The 25,863-nt window shown below is 36.6% G+C and overlaps 1 protein-coding gene across 4 annotated transcripts; it reads right to left on the reverse strand.

The window, feature by feature from the left end:
- Positions 1–13: 13 nt before the first annotated feature.
- CCDC18 (coiled-coil domain containing 18) lies at positions 14–25,845 on the reverse strand. Of its 4 annotated transcripts, none has more exons than XM_040610681.1 (25): positions 25,769–25,845; positions 24,574–24,721; positions 24,243–24,399; positions 23,816–23,983; positions 22,759–22,868; positions 21,795–21,923; positions 19,763–19,859; positions 18,308–18,429; positions 16,458–16,767; positions 15,008–15,111; positions 14,741–14,898; positions 13,891–14,111; positions 12,972–13,082; positions 12,060–12,191; positions 11,162–11,296; positions 10,499–10,576; positions 8,896–9,012; positions 7,401–7,568; positions 6,790–6,932; positions 6,179–6,342; positions 5,132–5,345; positions 4,444–4,543; positions 3,406–3,522; positions 2,801–2,944; positions 14–255 (listed from the first exon to the last, which is right to left on the reverse strand). In XM_040610681.1, exons 2-25 carry the CDS (start codon positions 24,702–24,704, stop codon positions 241–243), a joined length of 3,345 nt encoding a protein of 1,114 aa, XP_040466615.1. In that variant the 5' UTR covers positions 24,705–24,721; positions 25,769–25,845; the 3' UTR covers positions 14–240. The 4 variants fall into 4 exon arrangements, with proteins under 4 accessions (XP_040466615.1, XP_040466617.1, XP_040466616.1 ...); XM_040610683.1 differs by lacking the exon at positions 25,769–25,845 and adding an exon at positions 25,226–25,537; XM_040610682.1 differs by lacking the exons at positions 3,406–3,522; positions 25,769–25,845 and adding an exon at positions 25,226–25,310.
- Between the last annotated feature and the right edge of the window lie 18 nt (positions 25,846–25,863).

The following is a 25,863-nucleotide window of genomic DNA, read 5'->3' on the forward strand; positions in this document are numbered from 1 at the left end:
ATTCCTGTAACTCAAGATACTTAAAAAATAGAATTTATTTCTCAAGAACAAATTAAGGTGTTATTATATCAAGGCAATCTCAAAAACAGTTGGAAAAATAAAGAGGTTGTCATTTACTTTAATACAAATAACCACATTAATTATTTACAAATACAATGTTAAAAATTCCTCTTTGACTGCATGATAATGTAGCCAGTAACAGCACATTCCTGGGTTGCTGCTTGTCCAACAGGCATTTCTTCACAATTCGTGCCCCTGAAACAAAATATCTATGATCAGAAACTTCCTTTAAACTTCTGCACTCAATTTACGGTATCTAAAGCCATTTGTACTAAGACGTTACTCTTCATTAATAAGATTTATCTCACAAATTCAAGAAAACTAGCTGCAGGTCTCAAGTCCATGGCTTCTTTTTCACATTCTGCCCCCTAGACCGAAGTTATTAGTGCATTTTTGGTCACTGTTCTTGTAGTTGGAAATTTATTTGCTTTCAAAATGAGCAAAATTTAAAGACTTTTCAACACATATTAAGTTCCAGCATTTAAGTAGGAAAATATTATGCAGAATATTTTGAGAAGAAATCTTCATACGCAAATCCTTGTAAATATTTTGTACAGCTTAAAGGAGCACTGTCTTTTGAAATGACTCCTCTAGGCTTAAAGCTTCATGTCAAACTGCATTATTGTATTTAAGTTCCTAAAAAGTTATGTTCCTAACTCCTCATGAATTGTTCGTAAATACCCTTTTAACAGCATCAAGTGGAAGAAAGTCTATGAATTCCAACAATATAAAGTGAGGAAAATCTTATCAACGTTAACAGTTTCTCTAGAGTACACAGAAATAAATGCAGCCAAACAGTATGCTTGGGGTTGAAGGATTTTTTGGTTAATTTCTAGGGGTTTAGCTTGGTTTTCCCTCTTTAAAACACAGACGTACATGCTGGACAATTATTTGACAGTTCATTCATAGAAAAAAACCAGTAGTATTAGGTGATCAACAACATGGCCTATCTAGTACATGATACACAGCAGCTATGTTTACATTAGCCAGTACTGTGGCACAACAGAGGCCATATCAGCTACTAATATTTCGTACCATCACATTATACTACAGCTCCTGTTAATGATAAGTAAGAAGCGATTATGTTGTATCTATTCATGTTTAGCTAGATACTTTATGAGGAATGCTATAAATAGAGTACACAGACCTATAAGTAGCACATAATAAGCTTACAGCTAATGAAAGATTATTACAATAACTCCTAATTATTTTTGTACTATGTATACTTCTACAAAAGCATTGTAAAAATTACTTTTTAAAAAATAAAATCAATCTTTATAATCACCGATTTTTTCTTACTTCACTTACCATTTTTAACACAATTGTATTTTTCATTTCAGTAAGGAACTGTGGTCACAAAAGATTAATTTGCTCTAAGTAAAATCTGCCCCCCCCCTTTTTTTTTAATAAAGGGAATTACTTCAGTTTCCCAGAAAAATGAAAAAGCTATTCTGCATGTTCAGTAAGGTATTCCTTTACTTGGAATACTTACATATTCTAAGGGTAGCAGAGTGTTGTATTACTGCAAGATCTTCAGTGCAGATTAAAGCAGAGTAAGAACAAAGAACGATTCAACTGAAGAATCTGTGACCTGGTTGTTTCCCGAGTACCAAAAAGGCAGAGCGGTCCAGGACAGAAAGCAAACCTATTTAACAGTTACTTCCCTGAACTGATACACTTCCTGTAATAATTAAGGAAGGTGGTGTATTAAGGGGAAAAAGAACGAGACAGACTATATCCCCAGGCAACACAGACACACACACAAGCACCCTTTTCCCCAGATAGATTAGGTAACTGCATTTTTGGAACTAGGACAGAAAGTTTAAGTGGAAGATTGGTCAGTTAGCAACATGTTACTAATGGAGAAAGTCTTTTCTAACGTCATGTTAATATATACAAGTTTTAAACAAAGAAGCAACCATATCATATTCTAAGTGAAGTCAGAACCCCTCTGCAATGTATTTCATGTTTTATGCAGAATGCTTCTGAAATCCAGTGTTTTAGCTACTTCACTACAATGAAAATAAACTTGAAACGTCATTTCCTTCACCCCAAGTCTCTAAAGGAACAGTACTGAAGTAGGTCTATTTTCAAAGCCTTTCTTCTATCATTCTTGGGCCTCCCCCTAACTGATATTCCTTAGCATAATCAGAATGGCAGGAGCCATTTCAGTTTTTTTACCTCTAGCTGGTGAGCACCTTTGATTGAACTCATTCCTGTTTATTTCAGATTGCATTTGTACTTCTAGTGATTGATTCATGCCCCAAACTAAAGATATGTATCATTTATAAAGTAATATTGGCTATCTATTCCATCCATACGCTCCCATTCACTACACAAAAAACCTCTCTTTGCATTCCTGTAAGCATGCTAGATCTCAGTGCTCTTTTGATGCAATTATTTTCACAAGATAGATACTCAAGTCATAGGAAGCTCTCATCACACAGCATATTGTTTCATTTCTTTCCAAAGACGACCATGTTCATAGCCAGAACATTGGGTTACAGAAGATAATCTATTAAAATTTATCCACAAAGCAATTACATTTCTGATTTTTATATCACTAAACTGGTTTAACTTTAGAGGATTAAGATTCAGCAAACACCAGGACATAACATACAATTACCTGGGGAGAAGTAATGATGCTTATTCTGAAGAGACACCATATTGTTCCTTCTAAGCAGTCACAGTAATGGCATTATAAACTGCTAATTTGTTGTGTGTCTAAGGAACATCTTACCTTTTCAAGAGCTTCTAGGCTCTGTTGTTTTCTTACAACTTTTTTCTTCAGCTGATTTATTTCTTGATCTCTCTGGAGCAATTCAAACTCTTTTTCACGAAGCTCATCTTTAGAATGCTGGAGTTTCTTCTCTAAGCTCTCCATCTGAACAGAAAATGCAATTAAATCAGAACATATACTTTACTGAAATCAGGACAATTTATAAAACCAAAACCACTAGCAAACCCCGAACAAAACTCATAAATATTGTCAGTATTACCTCTGACTTTGGATTCCCTTGCCAATTTTTTTTTTTATTTTTATTTTATCAACATTTTCCTTTGTCAAAAGAGCGGTTTGGGAGCTGTATCATATCAAGTAAACAAATAAGATTTTAATTTTTATACTGTTACATCCCTGCAAAATTTTTAGTTTTAACTGACAAACATAAAATATTTTTGCTGGTACATTATTAAGGTACTTCCTTCCCTCTCCCTACAATAAGGAACCACTTTTACTCTTCTAGACTAAACCTGGCCAGCTATTGTGTCCCAGGACCAGACTTTGTCTTAGAATTAGCTGCTCTTTGTTAGTGAAACTGGGTTTTTAATTTAAGCAAGAATTACCTGTTTATTGCATTCCTTAATTTCTAACTCTGACTTCTCTAAATTGCACTCTAATCGAATTATTTGTTGTTCCATTTCTCCTCTATGTTCACGAACTGTCATATCCAACTGTGTAATCTAGATGTAGAAAAGGAAAAAAAGGAAATACTTTATTTTGAACTGGTATGCTGATTTAAAATGGTAATATTAAAAAATATGACAGCAAAAGGAATGAAACTAATCCTTTGTAGTCTCAAGAATATTCTCTCAAGTAGTCAATATAAAAATGCACCCTAGCTATCACATTTAAAAGAAAGAGAGAGGGAAAATGGGGAAGTAGTCTGTAACTGAACACATTTTGTACTCAGATACACAGAACACAAACCTAGTTCTCATTTTAAATGGAATGGAATGAGTAGCTCATTATCCATCTTGTTCGGAATTTTGCTGAAGAAAAAAATCCTATTGTTTCCAAGAATTCCAGGAGCAGCAATTACAAAGACTGCTAACTCCTGCAGGAAATAGCTATTAAAAGGCTAATTATAAGTGACAGAAGAATAGTTTTTACATGATGGGTATCAAATCCTGAAGTCAGGCCAAAAGACTGCAAATATTTCAGGTGAGCTACAGAAATTTATTCACAACAAAGATACTGTTTCATATTTAGAGGCTGCTTTAGAGCTAACGAAATATGTTCCAGGTCAAACAAGAAAAGGAATCTATCATCTCCAAGCACACTTCAGTACAGCTCCTTCATTTTATCAGCTTTGACAATAGTTGTCCTGTAACTTTATCACTAAAGAATAATTATGGGACAGGTTTGCATGAGGCTTCTGTTCTATCACAATAGTAATCTGTGATCCCTTAGGGGAGCACAACCCTAACTTCATTGTACCATAAGGCTTCAGTAACATACAGCTGGTTTTGAGGTTGACACTTCGGCTGTATTAACAGTAGTTTGGAACGATAGGCAAAGGCGATTAAACCTAGCAGGCTCTTTATAAGTTATCCACTACATAACAGGAATAACTATCGGTAACATACTCAAAATGATCTGACCTGAGCTGCTCTCTGTTTCAGTTCCCAGTTCCTTTCTTTCAACGCTTGGTCCATGTCAAAGAGTTGTTGGGTTTTGTCTTCAATTTCTCCCTTGCAGTACCTGAAATTCTCATGTTTAATTGCTTAATGCACATTCAGTTGCTTAGCTTCAAGTATCCAGTTTGAAAATCATGAGAACTATTACTTACTTAAAGCCAAATTACTCCAAAACATTGATCAACCAATTGATTGCAAAGAAAGGAACCCAAATAGAATAATTCTGTTAACTATATTCCAGGTGGAGATTTCCCAATAACCTCATTATTCAAGTTATTTAATTGGTTATCAGGACAACATGTTCTTAAAAAAAGAATAGTACAGAAGAAAATATTGTTAATTTATGGTCAAGAATGAAACTGAACAATTATAAAAGTAATTAATCTTATTATTATTTCACAGCTTTGGGAAATTAATTCAGAAATTTATTTTAGCATATATTAAAACGGAATTCCAAAAAAAGAATTCAGCATCACTTTTCAAAATTTAAGTGAGCTGAGGAGCTTCTGTATCAAGTTACCTTACAGCCACAAACCACTTAAAAATCAGAGAGCTGCTAAGAATATAAAAAAAGACTATCCAAACTAGTCGTTACTCCTAAGGAAAAACTAACACAACTAAGATTTTCATGATGAAAAAGATACCACCTTACCTGAGCTCAGTTGTTAGATCCATAATAGCAACATGCTTCTCCTCCAGAGAGGACTGTGCATTCTGTAACGCATCTTCTAATTCCTGAAGCTCTGCTGAAGTGATTTTTAATTCTCCATGGGCGTTCTGTAACGCAGATTCTAGTTCTACTATTTTCTGTAAGGCTTCCCTGTGGCAAGTCTCACTTTGAAGCAGCTTATCTTCTAAATCTTTCACTATTTTATACACACAAAACACAAAATGTTTGATCATCAGTAAGTTAGGGTCTTTATGCAACACCACTGCCTGCTAGGAGTTGTGGTCATAACTCATTTTTAGTATCTGTTTTTAGGAAAATCTAGAAAAACAGTAACTTCTGAGGTTATGCAACAAGCTTCTCATGGCATTTAAGTCTTTCTATTTCTATTCAGCTCATAATCTGCAACTGACTTGAAATATGAGGATTTATCTAAAAGCATTTGGCCAAGGAGAAAGTACAGAGACAACATACTAAAGGAATATGTAGTGCTATGAAAAATGCAAACAGACTTGCTAGTCTGCCTCCAGTTTAAAGGAATGGTAAAATTAAGTTAAATGGAGGAGGTGGGGTCCAAAAGTTTTTTATTACTATAGACCCTCTTGTGGGCTTTTCTGTTTGTTTTAAAGAGCTGAATTTCTGTGAATAGCATAAGTCTTTATTAAAACTGTGTGTATTGTTTGATTACCACATTAAAATCCTGCATTACCAATTTACAGGGAAAACCATTTATTCATTTGACCTAGGATAAAGATACATCTCACAAAAATAAGAAATTTCAAAAGTATATTAAAAGAAGTTTGAGGGTTTTCTGGGTTTGGGAAGGGGCGGGTTGTTTGGAGGTTTTTGTTGGGTTTTTGGTTTGTTTTTTTTTTCTTTTTTTAAACTATGGAATTATCAACACATTAAAAAAACACATTACTTTCCTGTAATTGACCATGAAATGGGAGAAAAAGGAAAAATGTTTAATCCAATACATATAGAGAAATAGCATGATCAAAGGAAGCTTGAGAAAGAAAATAGTGACATTACCCTCATTTGCCTTTTCATCGAGCTCTGATCTTGTTTCGTCCAAAGTAATATTCAACTGATTTATCTGCATTGTTTTGTTTTCACCCTCTTGTTTTAATTGCACTACTTCTTTTTCCATACCACTAAGTTCATTCTTGCACTGCTCCATCTCCAATTTAATTTGTCTAAACAGAAGCAACAAAAACAAAATGAACCTTGTAATAACAAAAGCAATACGTGTGTGTCCTTACATGCTCTAAGATTTGTGAATAAAATAGGAATAAAAAAGAGACATGCTAAGTAGGCTTTTCTTGCAATCAAAACCATATTCAAGACTAGGAGAGCTTGGTAGATTATATTATCTAGAATTGCAAGCAACTTGATACATTTATGAATTGAATTGCATTATGAAGTGTCATCTTCAGGCTAAATAGTTGCCGGGACACACATTTAATTCCATTGGAAGACTGTTCCAGAAATTCATCCCTCTGCTAGTCAGAAACTTCCCTTCATTTCCAGTCCATGCTCTTACTGAATTATAGAACTGCACAGCGGACTATCATTTCAGGCAGCAATCTTCCTTACTGATGTCCCTGTCTGCAGGATACACCTCTCAGTTATTCTAAACCTACCTGATTGTATTATTAAGTTCATCCACCTTCTGTCTGTTTAAATATGCTTCCTCAGCAGCCAGGTGAAGTTTCTCTTCTACCTTTCTCAACTCATCTTCTGCATATGCTTTCTGCTTCTGAAGCTCTTGTTCCAAATTGGATACCTATTTAAAATGGTATTTTAAAAGTGTTGGTACTTTTAAGTTACATACCAAAGAAATACACATCCTTGCCTTGCAACTCAGATAGTGAATGTTTTAAGAGTGGATTTCTTTATTGTCTAAAACTGCATGTAATTTAAGACTAGATCTTTGCAGTCACATTTGAAAGACAAATAGTTTCTAGTAAATATAACAAGATTCAACCATCTGAATTTCAATACGCCTCCCCTTAATTGCAGTCTAGGGTTTGATTTTCCAAATACTTTGCCACTAACGCTGGAGTTTCCGATAGCACAAAACCTGCCTTCAAAAAAAACCCAAATTGCTAAACTCTTTATCTTAGACAGATCTAAAATAGTAACAATCAACTCAGTTATCAAAGAAACGTTCAGCTTTTAAAGGTATTGCAAAAACATATATAAAAGTATTTAATTACTGATCTTTATGTAGATATTTCTCACCATACTGTACCTGTTTTTCAAGTTTAGTTTGACTATCTTCCAGTTCGCCATTTCTAATTGTTTCTTGCTGTAACATTTGCTGCTGATGATGCAAAGTTTGTTGTAGGAGAATATTTTGTTCACTTGTGTCCTGAATATTCTGATCTTTTAGTTTTATTTCTTTCTGTAAATAATAAACCTGAAAACACATTTTTTTTCCATTACAACAAAACGTTTTTACTCGCACTTGCATCAGCTACTCTTTTTTTTTTTTTTTTTTTTTTTAATAAGCACAGAAGCACACCTATGATTCAATAAAACTTCTGGCTCTGAATTTAGTTGTATTACAGTTTCAACAGTACAGAACACACGTCATAATTGGTCACTGAGTGGTGCTTAATAAAGTGAGGAAAGTAGTAACTTACCAGGCCCAGTTTTTGACTTCTTGTTTTCTAAATATACCTTAACAGGTTAGTATTTCAAAAAACATACGTAACAAAGGTTTACCATTTCTAAATCACTGAACTACATTTCTCTCTGTCACTCTTCTTTATTTCTCAAAAAGTCCTTTTTTTCCCCTTGAGATTTTGTTCTTAGTCCTCCCCTTTATTTCTTCCTGCCTCTATGACAATAAAAAACAGGAATTCTGAGTGCCTAACTTGTTACATGTTGAATGGCCTGATTTCTCAGTGTTGAGTGCCAAGAATCTGAGGGGGGTGGAGTGGTGGGGTGGTAAACAGATAAATAAATAAATGTCATTAACTGCTGATCCCAAAATGGAAGTAGTGACTCTATCACTTATGAAAACGCTGGTCAAAATTACAAAACCTCACTTGCTACCCTTGAGTTTCATATACAGTATAAACCCAACAGTTTTTAGGGCTTAGAAATCAGCAATAAGTATCACAAGCATATGTGTAACACAAAGCACAGATCTCTATCCAGTTCCTCCTGTGCAGGGTCTAGTAACCTCTGCTGACTAAAGCCTCTCTCTCAGCAGGTAGGGCAGCACTGACATGAACAGCCTACTATGATAATTACCTCTTGTGGTTAGGCATTTCCACAAATAAAAATTAATTATATTAATAATACTTAAACTTAATTCTTTCTTGCTTTCATGTAGTAGTGGAAAGCACAATAAAACCCAGGGGCTTGAAGTAAAATTTTCTTATGCCCAGATCTTCTTACCCACTAGATAGTGAAACACAAATCAACTGTGTGCACCTGCATTTGCAATAGTGCTCTCTATTCCTTCCCAAGATCATACTTTCTTTCACTTAATTCTGATTTTGTTACTTCTTTTAACAATTCATTTATCTTGGTACTTCTTTTCCCTAAGCTTATCCCGTGTTTCTTGGTTGTGATTTTCCCCTTTACTCTTACAAACTGTATAGTCTTTTCTCAGCTTCCTTCCTATTCAGTTCCTGCTGCAAATGTTTTGTCTTTTATTTCATAAACCTTCAGATTAAATCACTCATAACAAGTGTTCTCTGCAATACAGAAGAGTTGTTAAAACAAGCTGTTACCTCTTCAGACTTGTTTTTGAGCTGATTTTCAAATATCTCCTTATTTTCTTGTGACTGATTCAAATACAGTGCAACTTCTTCCTTACATACGTTTAGTGCCGACTCAAGTTGTCTCACCTAGTTGAATATAACAGATTACTTAAAATTGCATGGCATGGTTTTTATTAAGTAGTCTAAAAAAAGTGTTAGAAAACATCTGCAAGTAAAAGGTCTCAAAAGCTAGATTTTTATGTGAAGTATTAAAACAGACATAGAAGATCATACTAAACTTTAAAACTGAAATAGTATTCAGAAATTAAAATTAATTATGAAATTAAATTACAATACTTTAGACTGTTTAAATCAGATGAGACTATCAGTTATGAGAAAATATTCCACTATTTGTCAGTAGCTAGAACTTAAAAGCAAACATATGCTCAATACCAAATCAATCCACCACATTTTATTACATACAAAATTGTACAAATAAATTTGGAATGATCATATGCAGGTTATGACAAGTCTTTTTCAAAATAATATTCAGATCTTAATACAGTTCCTCTCAGAAAGCTACTAAACAGCAGTATATTATTTTTTTTCATTTCTGCACTGAGACAGTACCTCAGTTTTACCAAAAGGGAAAGGAAAAGCTTTTAGTAATGTCAACACCGTTAATCTATTATACCCTTTTATACTGATTCAGATCGGTGTAATCTCTAATAAATGTATTATAACCTCAAATAGATAAAAATTATAATGAACAATTATCAATATAACAATTATAATGAACAAACCCAGAGATCTTAGGCCATAGCAATTAAACTTTTTTTAACTGTTTGATTTCAATGCTAAGATGACTTTTCTCATCAACCAGATTTGTACTGAATGTAGCTGCAGATTAGCTCATCAGTACCACCATTTCTCTAAAACATATTGGACTGTAGACCTCTCTCCCTTCCTGAATTCAAGAGCTTTTTGAAAAGCGATAATGGGTCTTAATTTTAAATCTCTGGAAAACATCCCAAATACTACGAAGCCACTTCGACAGAAAACTGGTCCAAACTGGTCCAACACAAGTTCAGAATGAGCACACTACCAGCTAAGTCCCCCCCAGTATCTTCTAGTGATGTCCTGAAAATTTCACATTGTTTGCCTGTGGTAAATCGCCACACAGCAATGGTTTATTAAAATAGTGTTGCAAGTGCTGCATGGAAAACATTTATCAAGCAAACACTAGCAAGAGGTATAGATGGCTAAAAACATGATTCATAACATCACACATGCCTAAAATATATGCTGTATCTAGATCAGAAACCTATATAACATTATCTTTATTAGACAATGTTTTACTTCAAGAGTACATCAAGCACAGATCTGCCCTATTTGTAAGTACAGTAATTGTATAAAGAAATTGCACATTGCACAATCTCTTACAGCAGGTTTTGCCATACTTCTTTTAATTAAAAAAAGGAAAGACTTCAGGTTAATGACTTATGAAATATTTACATGAGACGAATTTCTATAAAGCAGCCGTAAAGTAGTTTTTCTATAGAGTATAAAAGGAAATACATCATTACTGCAAACTTTAAAACTATTCATTGAAAATTACAAAGAGCTTACTAACTTTGATTGTTTCTTCTTCTAACTGACTTTTCAGCATCTTCAGTCCTTGATTTTTCTTGACATTTTGATTTTCCATTTCCTGTTTATACATGTATTTTTATTCAAGAGAACAAAAGGTAAATATAGTAACAGTAATTTAACTAATAAAACCTCAAACTCATGCTAAGAAATCAGAGGTGTGGTGTGGGGGCTGCGTGTGTGTAGATCAGTGTATTTAAAACACAATTTCTTGTATGCTGTATTTATGTACATCATTCTCTGAAGTGAATTTGTTCCTGATAAGTGTCCCTTAATTTCTGCTGCTGCAGAATATAAATAGAAATAAAACACAGCCATAATTGAATATTCTTGATTTTCCACCTAGAGCAGAATAGATGCAGTTGTTATTTTTCCAGATCTCTTTCCTTTGATTAGAGCAAGAAGCCCAAAGAGCAAGCCAGAGGCATAAATAGAATGCTGAGATAGAAAATAATGAAAGGTCCTGAAGTTTGTACAATATATAGTAGCAGCAGCAGGTGGAACTACACTAGATTCAGTCAATTAGTCAAACAAGAATTAAGAAGCAAAACGGTAAGTATCTTATTTTCTACAATTTTTTCATGTGTTTATGGATATGTTTTTCATTAGTCACCTGTTTGACTTGCATTTAAAGAGTCAAACTTACCTTTCTGCTTTCTGTCAGCAACCCATCCAATGAATCAATGTGATGCTGTTTACGTATAACATCTTGTTGCAAAACAGATATTATTTTCTCTTGTTCCATGAATTGTTGATGTTTCTTCTCCAGCTGTGTCTGAAGCTGTCCATAAGTAATTCATGGTTATTTTAATAAGCTTTTTCAGAGAATTTGTGCATATGAACATTTCATTCTGTTCTATTCACCCATCACTTTAAGAAAGAAAAGTAAATTCATTCCTGCCATCAGCAGTATTCACAGCCCTAAAAATATCAATAAATCCCAAACACTTAATATTGTAAAACAGCAGGAGAATCAAGAGAATGAGGGCAGGCAGAATGTAATTGTCTGTCATCAGCCAAGACAGCAAGACATGCATACCTTCTTCACTGAAAGATGACAAGCTTTCTGAACAGCTAGAAATAGCCAAGGTTATACTTCTAACCACACAAAGCAACAGAATTATTCTCTAAAGATGAAAAACCTACCTACAGCTCCCCCTGAACACAGATGCTCATAAGGCTCAGGCTGGCAGAAGTTCAGCAAACAAGACAATATTGTTAGAAGCTGTCATGGTTTAACCACAGTAAGCAAAAAAGCTATACTGCCCCTCCCTCCCCTCCCCTAAATATTTGGAGCAAAGCACAACAGTATTCTTCATAAATCCCTATTTCTCTTCAGTTCAGAAGAAAAGTGGATACGAGTATCTCTGAAGGAAATCATGAGGTTGTAGTGTTGGAAAATTAACTAAAATCAGGGAATGTAGGGAGAAGAGATAACTGTTTAACTGGACATCTGCCTCAAATACCAAGACAAAGAAGTTAACAGAGGAAAAACGTTACCAAGTATATCATTTATACATAGTAGCACACAAGGAAAGCCTTACTAGTTCAATCCGTTTCTCCAGCTCTTTGTGCTGCTCAAGGTGAGCCAACTTTTCCTTTTCAAAAGCAGAAGTTATCTGCTCATGTTCTTTGCTGATAGCTGTTTCCAGCTCATGAATGCGTCTGTTTTTTCCCTAGGAAAGAGCAACAACAAAAACTACTTAATTTGGGCTGAGATATTAAGAGGTGTTTTAATTGATTATAAGGTTCCTAGATTTCACAAAAGAACAACTCAGAGAATACTCCAGTTACAGCATGTTTCATCGCAAAGGTTTTCACACCTACAAATTATATAGAGTGTCACTAAATGCAGCCACCACAGAGAGACAAGGTGTCTGCCCAGGTGGACTACTGGCACAGATTACAGCAACCAGAGCAAGGAACCTCTGACAAAGAAAAAAAATGAATTCTGTGTTCACATGGATAGATGGAATCTTTAGAATATAGTTTTCCATTTGAAAGGGACCACATAAATAATTTTGTTTTCTAGCAACCTTAGACCTTTCCCAAAACTAACAAATATTGCGTAAGAATATCCAGAGCAGAACTTACAGTGCTCCAAGCATTAGATCATCCTTTTCACTTATTACCATTTAGAAGATATTCACAGGTCTACACGTATCTCACTGAAACAAATGGCAATGCTACAACTGATTTCAATAGGACCAGATTTTCATTGCACATATCATCACAAGGAAAAAGTAACATCCATTAGTAACTTACCATGTTCAAAAGCAGGAAAAAAGCATGGCTTACCTGAAGCAAGATTAGGTTTTTAAAGACTGCACAGACTGTTAGCAGATCTGAAAGTCTATCCATTTTGAACACGTGGAATTAATACTGGTGTAACTTGAACTTTAATCTCCATTTATGTCTTTCTACATAAATATAGTTTCTCACTAAGAACACTTTACCATGAGTTCCTGTTCCAACTCTGTATTTTTTGCGGCAGCAGCAGAATAAGCAATATTCTTTATTTCCAATTGTCTCTCAAGTGCAGAAAGTTGAGAAGATTTCTTTGTTATCTGGAATAAAATATGGCACAAAACAGCACAAAGACAACAGTTTCAAGTTCATTCAAGTACCTGTATATACTTTCTTACCAGCAACTCCATTTTAGCTACTACTATTCCCTAATATTCTTAATTATTTGTTTGGTTGGTTTTGTATCATCTGTTAAACCTTATTACGTACAGAGAAGAATTCAGGACATTTTACCTCAAATTTATCCAATTAAAGATAACTATCAGTGCCATATGAATGGATTAGCTATTACATACTTATTTATAGTCACTATTAGGAAGTATTGCAATTCCAATTACGCTGGAATTGTATAAACACATTAGCACCAGAATGGAAACATTAGCATTTTAACTTACACAACCAGAGAAGAAATAGCTGAAGCTTAATTTCTTTTTGTGACTCTCTGGTAATGATGGTAATCTCTGGCAACTGTACAAACTCTTAATGCGGAAAAACACAACTGTTTCTTCAACATCCTTTTCTTAAGATTACATTCATTAAGATTACAAGATACATACATTACATTCTTAAGATTAATTCAACCATACCAAAGCAACAAGATCGATTTATGTGGAGAATATGCACAAAATAGTAGTACTAAAGCCCACTAACGACATCAGCTTTAAAATGAGATTTCTGGCATCTAACAAATTAAGGCTGCTATCTTAAGCTTTTGAGCAAGCAGAAAGATTTCATTTCCAGTTTTTCTTAACTAAGCCAGGTTTTAAAGTTAATACGGCAATTGCAGTTTTTCCATAACTATCTTTGATTACTGAACTAAACAAAAGGTGACATTTTTTCAGTACTTACTTCTTTCTCTAAGCTACTAGTTTTTGAAGCCTTCTTCAATAGGTCTTCCTGTATGATTTTAAACTGACTGGCTCTCTGATCCATGCTGATCTTCAAAGAAGAATTCTCATCATCTGCTTTTGTCACTTTAGCGCGTAACTTTTCTATCTCCTTCTGGAATCTTTGCCTCTCCTTTTCAAATTGTTTGCTGATAAGTTCCAACTGTTGACATTTTCTGCTCTCTCCAAGTAAAAAAAATAAATTTAAGATTAATTTATAAAAGAACATAAAAACCTGCACTCAAGCAAACAATCATACAAACCAAAGAGAAGAGAAATATAATTTGACAGCATTCTAAATCTTGTATGCATTAGTTCAGTAACAAGACTGTTTATTTCCCCCCCTAACATAACAAAGCTGTGACTCATGAAAACAAATACCCCCACAAACAAACAAACAAAAACCCCTGACAAACAAACAAAATAATTGAAGAAAGCATCACTGTATAGATGCCCTGAAGTAATTTCATGGAGCAATTCTAACAGTAATTGCACGAATACCTGCAGAAATTCTGCAACAGCATGCATAACATCCATAAAGAAAAATGCATGGTTCTATTTCAACACAACAACTCATAGCTTGGCTATTGCTGAACAAGAAACATAAATAGCGAAAGGAAGAATAATAATGTGTCTGGAGAACAAGACAATATCCAGAATTCCATGGTGGCAAATGCTGCCTGTTCAATCAAACTGTATGCGTTAGCTCACAGAGATAAATTTCAAAAACACTATAAAAATGAATTAAACTCCACCAAAAATTCCTGTTCTGTGGATTAATCAGAACTGCACAGCTGTTGTGGTAAGCTTACCTCCTTGACTTCTGATCAATTTGACAGGCTCTGTTTCCAGGCCACATAACCCGCTATTTTCTTGTACTTCTTTACCATTAGAAAGATGCTCAGCTCCAGTACAGACAAAGTTTGCACAAGGTTTTTGAATTTCTGCTTCTTTCATAGCCAGTTTAATGCTATTATAAAGGAGGAAACAATTATTTAACATTCTTTCTACATGCTGATTCTAATACCACCTTATCATCTGCCTATTCTTGCTGTAATTCAGTAACCAGAAAGTTATACCTTAGGTCTGCAATCAAAGGTTTATTCAATTCACAAGAAGATTCAGAGACACCTTCTTCTCTTAAGGAACTGGAAAGCTGGTGTTTCAAGTGCTGCCATTTAAACTAGAAGTTAAAGGAAAACAAAGATCAATGCAAAACCAAATTGCTTCACAGTGTGATTAATTCATGTGTTATTATACTAGCATATAAATTTTAAGATACACACACCAGGATGTTAAAAGTTTAGATCACTTGATCATTATTCTCCTAAGTGCGTGCTTGCAGAGCACTGCAGGTTTGTCTCACATCATAAGTAGAAATTATAGGCATTAAAAGGCCCTCTGAAACAGACACCATTCCTTTCGGTATCTTTGTACTGGTACTGAAAGCATGAATGGTTTTGCTGTGAAAAATTAAATAAATGAAGATACTATCAGTAATTCCATGTTTTGAACTTCTCATATCATGCTTTCTTTCAGATTTTCATGATTGCATTCAATACCACTTTTTCCTCACGTTAGAGGGCTTCTGAGTATTTCATTACATTACTAGAATAATTCCAAATTCTCCCAGAAAACGTAAATGTATTTTCCAAAAAGGGCCCTAGAACAATTTTAAGGCCCTTCCAAATAAATGTCTATGGTCACAACAACACAAAACACAACTTTTATACAGAATTACTACATTCTCTTCAGCTGAGGTCACTTTGGCAATTCCAAAAGCATACAGAAAGCATACTTTTGATTTTTTTTTTCATTACAGCTACTCACATTTATACTTCAAAAAACAAGATATCTGATGCAATCTGTACTCCTGACCTCATATATCTCCAGCCCTTCCCAACACTTCCTCCCATAGCCCCAATCAGTTCACAACTCTGGGTTTTTTATATGGTTCTTCCCCCATTGCAGTCAGTTTAGTGATAAACTTCACTAGTACAATCTTCAGGCTCTTAAGCCAGGGTTTACCCTAGCAAAACAGAAGTTCATTTGCAGCCAGGGAAGGTGTGCCCTCTCTTTCCCAGCAAAAACAAGTTCCTACAAACATCTCTCCTGCTCTAATTTTCCTAGTGCTGAGGTGGATACATCAACTCTGCCTGTGTGACACAATGTGTCTGCCATACGGGAAATGTCATACTGTTCTACTGGGAATCACTTCTGCATCATATAATGGGAAATCATCACATTTTAGAGATCAGACATAATACGAAGAATCAATACATAGAACAGAGGAACGGAATGTTAAATGCTTGCTGATCAATCAATTCCAAAGCACCAATTCCTTGTTCTTTAATGAGAAGACAAAAGTAAAATATTTAAATTAAGAAAACATGTCATCCATGCAACTTGGAAACCAAAGACATTTTACTCAGATTATTTCTCAAGAATGTCACAGGATTTCCACACAATGCCTATTAGAATCGTTTAAGACGCATAATACTATTTTTAAGGATGTATCAATCACTGTACCTCTTCAGGTGTACTTAAAGACAACTGGGAAATGATGGTTTCTAGTATGTTGAGCTCTTCCTTTGAATCTTCAACTTCTTGACAGCATAACTTCAAGTGGTTATGTTGCTGTGCTGTAAGCGCTCTCAGCTCTGCATTTTCGCTTACTAGAGCATTTTTCTCTTTGAGTACTGTTTCTTTTACACGAAGTTCACTCTCAAGCTCAATGATCTTCTGGTCAGACTGAGTCAGCATTGATACCATTTCAGTGTTCTTTGCCTCTAGAGTCTTAATTTCTTCTTTCTTGTCATGATTCTCTTCCTTTAGTTGTCTAAAAAAGTATAACATTTTAAAGGTATAGCTCAACATATTTTAATTTTTAGAAGTACTGGAAGAACACACCATAACTATACTCTTTTACTAGCATCCTCCCTCTCAAAACCTAAGATTACCTCTTTACAAAGGACAGAAAAGTTTTCACTGCTTTACTAAGCATTCACTGTTCCTAAGGACCAAACTGCTGTAAGCAAACAAAAGGAGAGAATAAACTAGTTCTCACTCTTAAGCAACTTAATAAAGTTTTAAGCAATATCACAAGAGTCACTGCTAGGAAACAGATCAAGGTGGCTTTAATTGTGCTGAAGCCAACGAAACTTAAGAACATAATAAAATAAATATATAACGATACCTAAAATCACAATATATGAAAATAGTATACTAAGACTGAGCTAGTTCAGCATTCTGCCCCTAACAAGAGCAGGAGGGGTCCCATTTCTTCTCTCCCCTCACACCTGACTGTACCATGAACCAATTGTATTTTTAGCCCATCACACATCAGTTACTTTTTAAGGTACCTGTTGGTTTAGCAAACTGAATTAGCTCAGCAAAGGTCCTGATGAGTGCCAAACCCAGTGCAAGTTAGCAGAGAAAAAGGGCAGTCTGCAGGAAAGACACACCCTCAGCAGCAGCAGAGTGCTATTAAACAGGCTCAGGCTAGTGTAAGGGTGCTCACGCACTGCTCATCCCTGCCAAAACTGTTAGAGAAGAACAAAGAACAACTGTTAAGACAGGAATGCGAGTGTGGACAGCGTGTGTGAATGGGATACCCAAAACGATTGGAGAAGGTGTTTGTCCAAACCAGCTAAAGACAACCAACTGATGGTTGTCTTCCCTCATTAAAGTAATGAGGGAATTAACAAAAGAATTCTGAAACAAAGGGGAGTTCAGCTTGGAAAGAAACATACAAGGAACATAATTTTTAACAGTGGGAAAGGACCTTGGAGTGGGAACAGAAGAGCAGTCAAAACCTGGTTTGATAATTCCATAAAATGCAGCCAGCATCACAACCCCTGTTCAGGCCTGAGTGCAGCTTCCCCATCTGATGCCAACAGTATCCTTCATTCTAGTTAGGGACTGACAATACAGTATGCAACAAATAGGGACCCACACCTGGAAGCGTAAGGGAACTCACAGGGTGCTTTCTCACTGGCATTTACATTAGCAGGCAGAACAGGTACACATAAAACCAGAGAACCCACATCTCCCACAGCAACAGCGTGCAACCAAAGGAAGCTGTGCTCCCAGAGGACTTGATGATGTGCTGCTTGTTATGGTGAATATGTGACAGCATGTGGGATCAGAATTTTTAGGGATTAGTTATACAAAGAAATTTAAAAATTTGTAAGTGTACGCTAACATTTTTTAGCTGTATAGTATTGTAGTTTGTCTGTTATATTGCTGACACTGACCTTAAGTGTTCAGTGACGCTGATCCTGATTTGAACTACGTGAATTGAGCAGCACATTCACAGTGACAGTTGTAATGTGCAATTTCTTCTTAAATAACTGTATTTTTAAAAGCCTTTGTGTTACCTTAATTGCTCTTCTAGGATGTCGAGATCCTTTCTGTAGCTGACACATTTTTCATTCAACTTCTCTTTTTCTTTTTCACAATTAATTAAACGTTTTCCCAAGACTGCTTCTTCAGCTTTAACCTTAAAAAGGAATTTTTTTTCATTACTGGACAATAATGTCTTGGTTTCAGCTGGAATAGAGTTGATTTTTCTTCCTAGTAGCTGGTGGTGCTGTGGTTTGGATTTAGCATGAGAATAGTGTTGATAACAGGCTGATATGTTCAGTTGTTGCTAGGTAATGTTTAAGTCAAGGACTTTTCAAGTTTCTCAGGCCATGTCAGAGAGAAGGCTGGAGGGGCACAAGAAGCTGAGAGGGGACACAGCCGGGACAGCTGACTCAGACTAGCCAAAGGGATATTCCATACCATAGAATGTCATGCTCAGTATTGGGAAGAGCTGGCCGGGACAGCCGATCGCTGCTCAGAGACTGGCTGGCTGTCAGATCAGCGGATGGTAATTGTATTGTGCATCACTTGGTTGGTTTTTTCCCCTCCCTTCCCTTTGGACTTCATTCTTCTCTCCCTGTTTCATTACAACTGTTATTGTTTTATTTTATTTCAAATATTAAACTGTTCATAACTCAACCCTCAAGTTTTACCCTTTTCCCCAGTTCTCCTCCCCATGTCTCTGGTGGGGAAAGGTAGTAAGCGAGCAGCTGTGTGGTACTTCGTTGCTAGCTGGGGTTAAACCATGACAAACAATTATTTAAGATTACATGGCCAACCGTGGGTTTTTTTTTGAAAGAATACTATAAAGACTACACTGTTTCTTTTTTTCTTTCTGGTAAGCCTGTAGATAATTCTGCTGCTCACTGTTGTGAAGAAAAGCAGAAGAGCAAAGAAGTTTGCTTTTTTTCTATCATTTGGGAAAAAATAAATATTTTGGTTTAATATTTTAGGGCAATCTCCTTCCACAAGAAAAGAATTCTAATCAAATAAAAATCCTCTGTAAGAGCTAACTGTCTCAGGCCTGTATTTTCCTCTCCCGCAAGGCAGGGAGCATTAACAATTTTGACCACTGGAAATTTAGGAGATGAATTCATTTTCATCTTAGCTCTTCTCTAGGTTGTGTTTCATTGAACAGATTATACAGATGGAGTCAAGAGTTCTTTTAAAAGGACCATATACTTCTGAAATGTCAAATTCTCAGCTAGCAAGCAAGAGACAGAATAAACAGCAGTAGTATTCGAATACTTCAGATGCAGGCTGTCCAGACTGTGAGCAGTTTAAAACTCAGCAACGGAAGTTGTCACCACAAACAGTTGCTTACCCTGTTCTGCCTCTCCTAGAACTTTGCCACAAACAAGCAGAAACAACTGACCCACTGGTGAACCCGTTGCTGTTTGCTGCCTAGCTTATTGGAAGAAGCAAAGTCCTAATAGCACGGCAAAAACGAGTGAACAAAAAATGCTCACCTTTTCTAGTTTTTCAGTTATTTTCTCTTTATACCTTTTAAAAGCCCTTATCAGCTCCTCCGCATTCAACAAAGCTTCATTTCTTTGCTGCTCTGCTCTGCAAAGTATATAAATTTTAAAAATAATAAGTGTCTGTCATTGTGTAACTATCTCCTCCAGTTACTAAAAGCAACTACTAAATTCATTGTTCCAGGTGACTTCCTTTCTTCCAACTTTGCAAGCCCTAGATAAAAAGTTTCACGAGGCATAAATCAATTTTAAATATCATTTTTGCATATTAATATAAACAAAATTCCAATAAGACTAAGAACGTAAAAATCAACGGGTTTGATTCCCCGTCAAAAGGGGTTTGATTCAAAGCCTCCTCCTCCTGTCTCTACCAGTAAAAGCCTGTTTTAGGGAATGGGATAGCATGTATGATAAGGAAGTAGAAGATAGCAATGCTCCTTAAAATTCAAACTGCTTAAGGTGAAGTAGAAAAGATTTTAATACTGGAAGAAGCTCTCATGATGAACTCAAAGGATAAATTGGAGGATACTGAAGAGATGGTAAAACAATAATAACAAAAGAAGCTGAGACTGGGATGATATTATGCAAGCAACTGTTCAAAGCAGCAACCCCGACCACCTACTATCTTGCTTAATTACTCCATGCACCTGACCCTTTCTTACTTTCCCTTATTGTTAGTCACTAGGGAAGAAGTTGGAACAGTTAGTCTCAGGACAGCTCAGTATGCAGCCTGTTCAGGACACCCGACACAGGCACACAAAAATTACCACTGCTCAGTAACATTTGTTTCTCTTCCACTAAGGGAACCGTGGAGACAGGGCAAGTGCCTCATCCGAGTACAGCCTACCCTCAGACTGGCATTTCTCAGTCCGAGGACCACTGCCCATTTGGAGATGACAAAAGTATTCAGAGAAGAGGACAAAGGAATTTTAGAATAACAAAACTGTGTTAGTTTAAAGCATTTCAGTTTGTTGGCCAAAGAATAGCAAGTGGTCGTAATTACTGATAAGAAGCGAACTGTAATAATCGTTAATACTAACCATAAGGCCATATGTTGCCTTTAACACCTGGCAGAAGCTTCATTTTTCTAAAGCACTAAAATATTTACATTTGCAACTAGTAACTAATTAGAGCTAGTTCCAACCCTACACGCTCTGAATGAACAGTGAACATAAATCAACACAATTCTTCACCAGCAGCGCAAGCCCCACAGCATTTCCATTTGTCTAGCTACAGGAAGGTTAGAGGCAATTTTATGGGTAGATAGACAAGCCAAACAAGACTTTTGCATTCAAAAGTCTCAAGAAATGTTTTCCTAAGTCATTAATTCAGTTATTTTTTGCCCCAGATAATACAGTTAAATTAAATGGGCAGGTAGGAATCTTTTTATTTATTCCTATCATTTCTTTAAAATAACATTTTGGAAGTCATAGGATTGTATACGGCAAATTCCAACAGTCAAAAGAAATTACCAAACCCTCCCAGAAGCCACACAACCACTAGGCTAAAGGAGACACTAGGAAAGGGAAATGGGGATTGGGATGGAATTACAGCACCCGTTTGAAAAGTACCATATAGACAGGTAAGATTAAGGATAACGTAAAAATGTTCTCTCAATTAAGTTCTGCTTCTGTCACTTTCCTCACACCAATCCCAATAATACAGCACTCAGTACTGCTGAATACCAAGTGCTGAGCATATACTGCCGGTTCTTGCAAGACAAAGTCAAAAATAGTTCAGGAAAAATATGTTCTGGATACATTTCAGCTCTCCACTGTACAGCTATTCTGAAGGAAAAAAAGCAGTGATAAAGCTAGTGTACAGTATCAGTCTGCAACTACCAGCAAATGTTAAGATTTAAAAAGTACCTATTTAAATAATAATCTTTACACAATATTTCCCCTTTTAAAAAAAAATCCTTAACACAGAAATAATTTGATTCCACAAAGTAAACATCTGCTAATAGAAATAAACACTTATGCACTATTATTCTGTATTCAATTTATTAAAGTTATTTAGCTACCTCTTTCCTTGCTTGTTTCGTTCAATTAACTCCATTTTCAGATTTTTATAGTCCTTTTTATATCTTTGCAACATGTCTTCTCTTTCCATTGCTGTTTTCTGGCTTTGATCTAGTTTATTTTCTGCATCTCTAGCAAATAAATAAAGCATAATTAAAAAACAGGAACTTTTTTGTAAAGAAACTACATTTTTGTTGTTCTTTTCTGCACATGATGTTTTGAGAAATTCTAGTCAAACACGCTGCACCTCTCAACACTGGGTTTGCAACACCCATAGTCTCCAGATTCCCCAGGATTACGCCTGCAGTCATGTCCAACCTCATCAATAGGTATGGTGACTTCAGGTACTGAGATCTGAACGTAGAAATCACCATTTTTCTGGCAATACGTGACTGGTCAGGATACACTCATGGGAAAAAAACACTTAAATATAAATTAAATACAAGTACTTTCACTTCTTCTGTGAAGACAAACTATTGAGATATTAATTGAATATTATATAGCATGAGGTTGTAAGATAAACTGACAGCCAGTTATGCCTTCCTGACAGCCTGAGCACTGTTTACATTAGCTTTACTTCAGCATTTGCCGTGATTAACATATTCATGAAGAACGACTCTTTTATGCTACACGCTGCACAGTCATGTATGAAAACACATACACTTTACTACAGAAGGTAAGCAGTCATGTAGCATACAATCACTCTAGTCAGTTATGAGGGCACATTCATGTTTAGCATACATTATAAACTGCTTTCTTTTACCAGCCTTTACTTTTTCTCCATTTCCTGAAGTACATGCAATACCAAAAAATCCCTGTACCTCCCTCCTATAAATGGCTCCAAAATGAAAGTTTCAAGGCCCAGATTACAGAACTCACACAGTGCCAGCAATTATGTCATCCTGAAAGATACTTGACTAGCAAGCACACCACAATAACATGTTGATTTAAAAGTATGGTTATTACCTCAGAATTTTATCTTGAGCTGAAACTTCTGCTTCCAAGTTTGCGATCTGTTCTTTCCACTTCGGAATGCTGACTAAATGTGTACCTAAAGTTGATTCAAGATATGAAATCTGAAATACAAACATATTTGGGATTTCATTAACACTTGTATATACACCTTCACAAGAGACACAAGAACAGTCTACTTACTGAATGACATAGTGCTCTTAACCTTACTGCAGAATATGCTTGTTAATCTACACAAACTGACCTCCAATTTTCTGCTCATTTAGCATCCTTCCAGTTCCCTAGCACCATTCCAGTGTGATATGCTTCTCTAGCAGCGATTTCTTTACATGTTGATCTTTTCTCTCACCTTTCCCCAAAAGTTTATATACTACTGCCTGTTCTTTCCATGCCAGACAGTCAAACATCTGATCTGTTTATTTGTACTGTCTTGGAGATAACATTCCTCAAACAAAAAGCATTAAGCATAGCTATTTTTTTAATGTTAAATACAAACCAAATACAAGAGCACAGTTGTCCTGAAAAGAACTGTACATACAACTGTAAATTAAATCAGTAATGGTTTACTAGATACAATATTTCCTTCCAACCCACCTTCACTTTTTCAAAATAGCAGTATTAATCCAACCTGAAAGGCCAACATCATGCATTTCCTAGACAAATGACTGCTGTGCCATTGTTATTCACATTAATCTTCACGTAGTTCAGACATGTGAATCTACAGTACTAAATACATTAGTGAATTATTTTCTTACATAATGTATTCTGCATTCTGTGACTTAATGGCTTTAGATTAAACTTCAGAACATAAGAATTGTTTTGCTCGTGGAGATACAGATTCCAAACTATTCTGTTCCAAGATTAATGCTGAATACTAAGAAAAAATAAAATATAAAGTTTTAAAGTTTAAATATTAAATTTAAATAGATTCAGACAAGACAAAAAATAGCATGTTCTGCTTGGAATTACAAACTCAGAAGTCAAGGTCACTGGGGCATTTTTGGGAGGTTTGAGATTTGTTCTTTTTGAAGAATACACTAGAGACACATACTTTTGTTTTTGACTGCATGAGTTCGAAGTTCATTGTTTCCACTCTGTTCTTTAGACAGTGGTTCTGAGAAACCAAGGATGCATTTTGCTCATGAAGGACATTCAGCTTCTCCTTGAGATGTTCATTTTCTTCTGCACTTTTATCAGAAGTTGTGGATACTGAGTAAGACTAGACAAAAAAAAGGGGGGGGAGGGTTATATATATTTAAACATACAGACGTTTATATATGTGTAAGCAATATACATATCAATGGAAACTCCACAGAACAACTGTATTTAAATCATATGTTTAAGAGTGCTCAGTTGATATAGTTGCCCAAAGCAACAGGTTATCAACTCCAAGCACTAAAAGCAAAAAAATATTCTTAAACATAGCAAGAAATAGAAAACCAAAGTAATATAGATAAGTTACAAAGTATAATATTTACTTCAGATTTTCTTTGAAAATCCTGGCAAGATGTTTTAATAGCATTCTTCTCACAGCTGGAAAAGCGTTGACAGCTGCAATTAGGCTGAACAAGGTCCTCCAAAGTGAAGTCTGCAGCCTCATGGAAGCAGCGGCCATAATGTTCACTTGTACCAGTGCTAGATGAGGGAGTAAAAAGTTGCTAGGCTGTTTTTCCTTTGTTATTTTTAAATTGCTTACAAAGAGTATTCAAAAGAAAAGCACAACAATTGCTACTTACAATAATCCATTATACTGAACAAGGCAATATAGACTACAAGAGACAGGCTGTTCTCATTCCCCAACGCACATACCTGGAAAGCTCTTCCTCTACAATTTGTAGGTTTTTTTCAGTTCTCTTCAGCTGACTATGTAATGACTGTAAATTTGCAAGCAGGTCTTCATCAGCAGCACTTGTAGAGCAAGTCCACATACTACATTCCATTGGTACCACACATACAGCTAGAATATTTAATATTAAACAATTGTTAAATGTATGTGAATACTATTTGCAAAGACACTTTTAAAGATACTGAAATAAGACAAATAGAAAAAAATAAAGGGGGGGGAGAAAAATACAGAAAAGGAAATACCGAGTCTCCAAGCGTACACATACATTTTGCACACTATCTTTTCCCACATTCACTATGTAAAAGTTACTCTGTACAAGTTGTCTTTTTTGAGAAAGAGTCTGCATGTAATGCATTATGAAATACGAGAAGCTTCATAACTTGTGATTTACGAAAACTGGAAAAACCTGCTATATACATCAGTTGCCAGAAGTCTCTTTCTATAACCTGTCTCAGTTACATCAGAAGGGCCGTGCAACCGGCAAGGCACCCGAAACGGTAACAGGACCACCCCCCGGACACACAGCGCTGGCCTCGCTGCCCAGCGGCCCACGACACCAAGCAAACCGGCGCAGCGAGGGCCTGGCGGCGCAGAGGACGCGGAGCCGGCCCTCACCTCGGTGAAGGAGACTTCGCAGACCGAGCTTGAGAAATGTCGCCGGGAAACGGACGGACGATTGAGAGAAACCAGCGCTCCCCGGCGAGGCGCCGCCGCCGCCCGCCTCAGTGGCGCGGGGGTCCTCCCGCCGCCCGGCTCCGTAGACCGAAGGAGACCGGCGACCGGCCGGCCGCGATCCCGCCTCAGGATCCCGCCGCTCCGCTCGCCCAAGCCACAGCTGTCCCGGGCCGACTGGGAGCACTGGGCGGCGCGGCCCGCACTCGCAGTCGTCGCACCTATGAAGCGCCCGGCAGCGAAGAGACCGCGCCGCGAAGGGCCTAGGCTAGCCGGGGCACCGGGCACTCGCCCGCTTCAGCGCTCTCCAACCGAAGGCCCGAGGCCGCCAAGCGGCCGCCCGCCGGGAGTGGAACGGAAGGTAAAGAAGAGGTAGGAAGAGACTACCCCCGGGTCTGAGGAGATGCGCCTCGACAGCAGCACCGCCTCGACCACTCCCCAAGCCCCCACTGCCCGCTCCGCCGCCACCCTAAGCCCGGTCCTTACCCGCTTCAAACCGCGCGGGCCGCCGCCGTCGAGACCCGCCCCCCCCCCCTCCCCCGCGCACCGCCCTCACGGCGCACGCGCACCTCACGGCGCAT

This window comes from Falco naumanni, chromosome 11 (genome assembly GCF_017639655.2).
Source record: "Falco naumanni isolate bFalNau1 chromosome 11, bFalNau1.pat, whole genome shotgun sequence".
In the NCBI taxonomy this organism is placed as follows: domain Eukaryota; kingdom Metazoa; phylum Chordata; class Aves; order Falconiformes; family Falconidae; genus Falco; species Falco naumanni.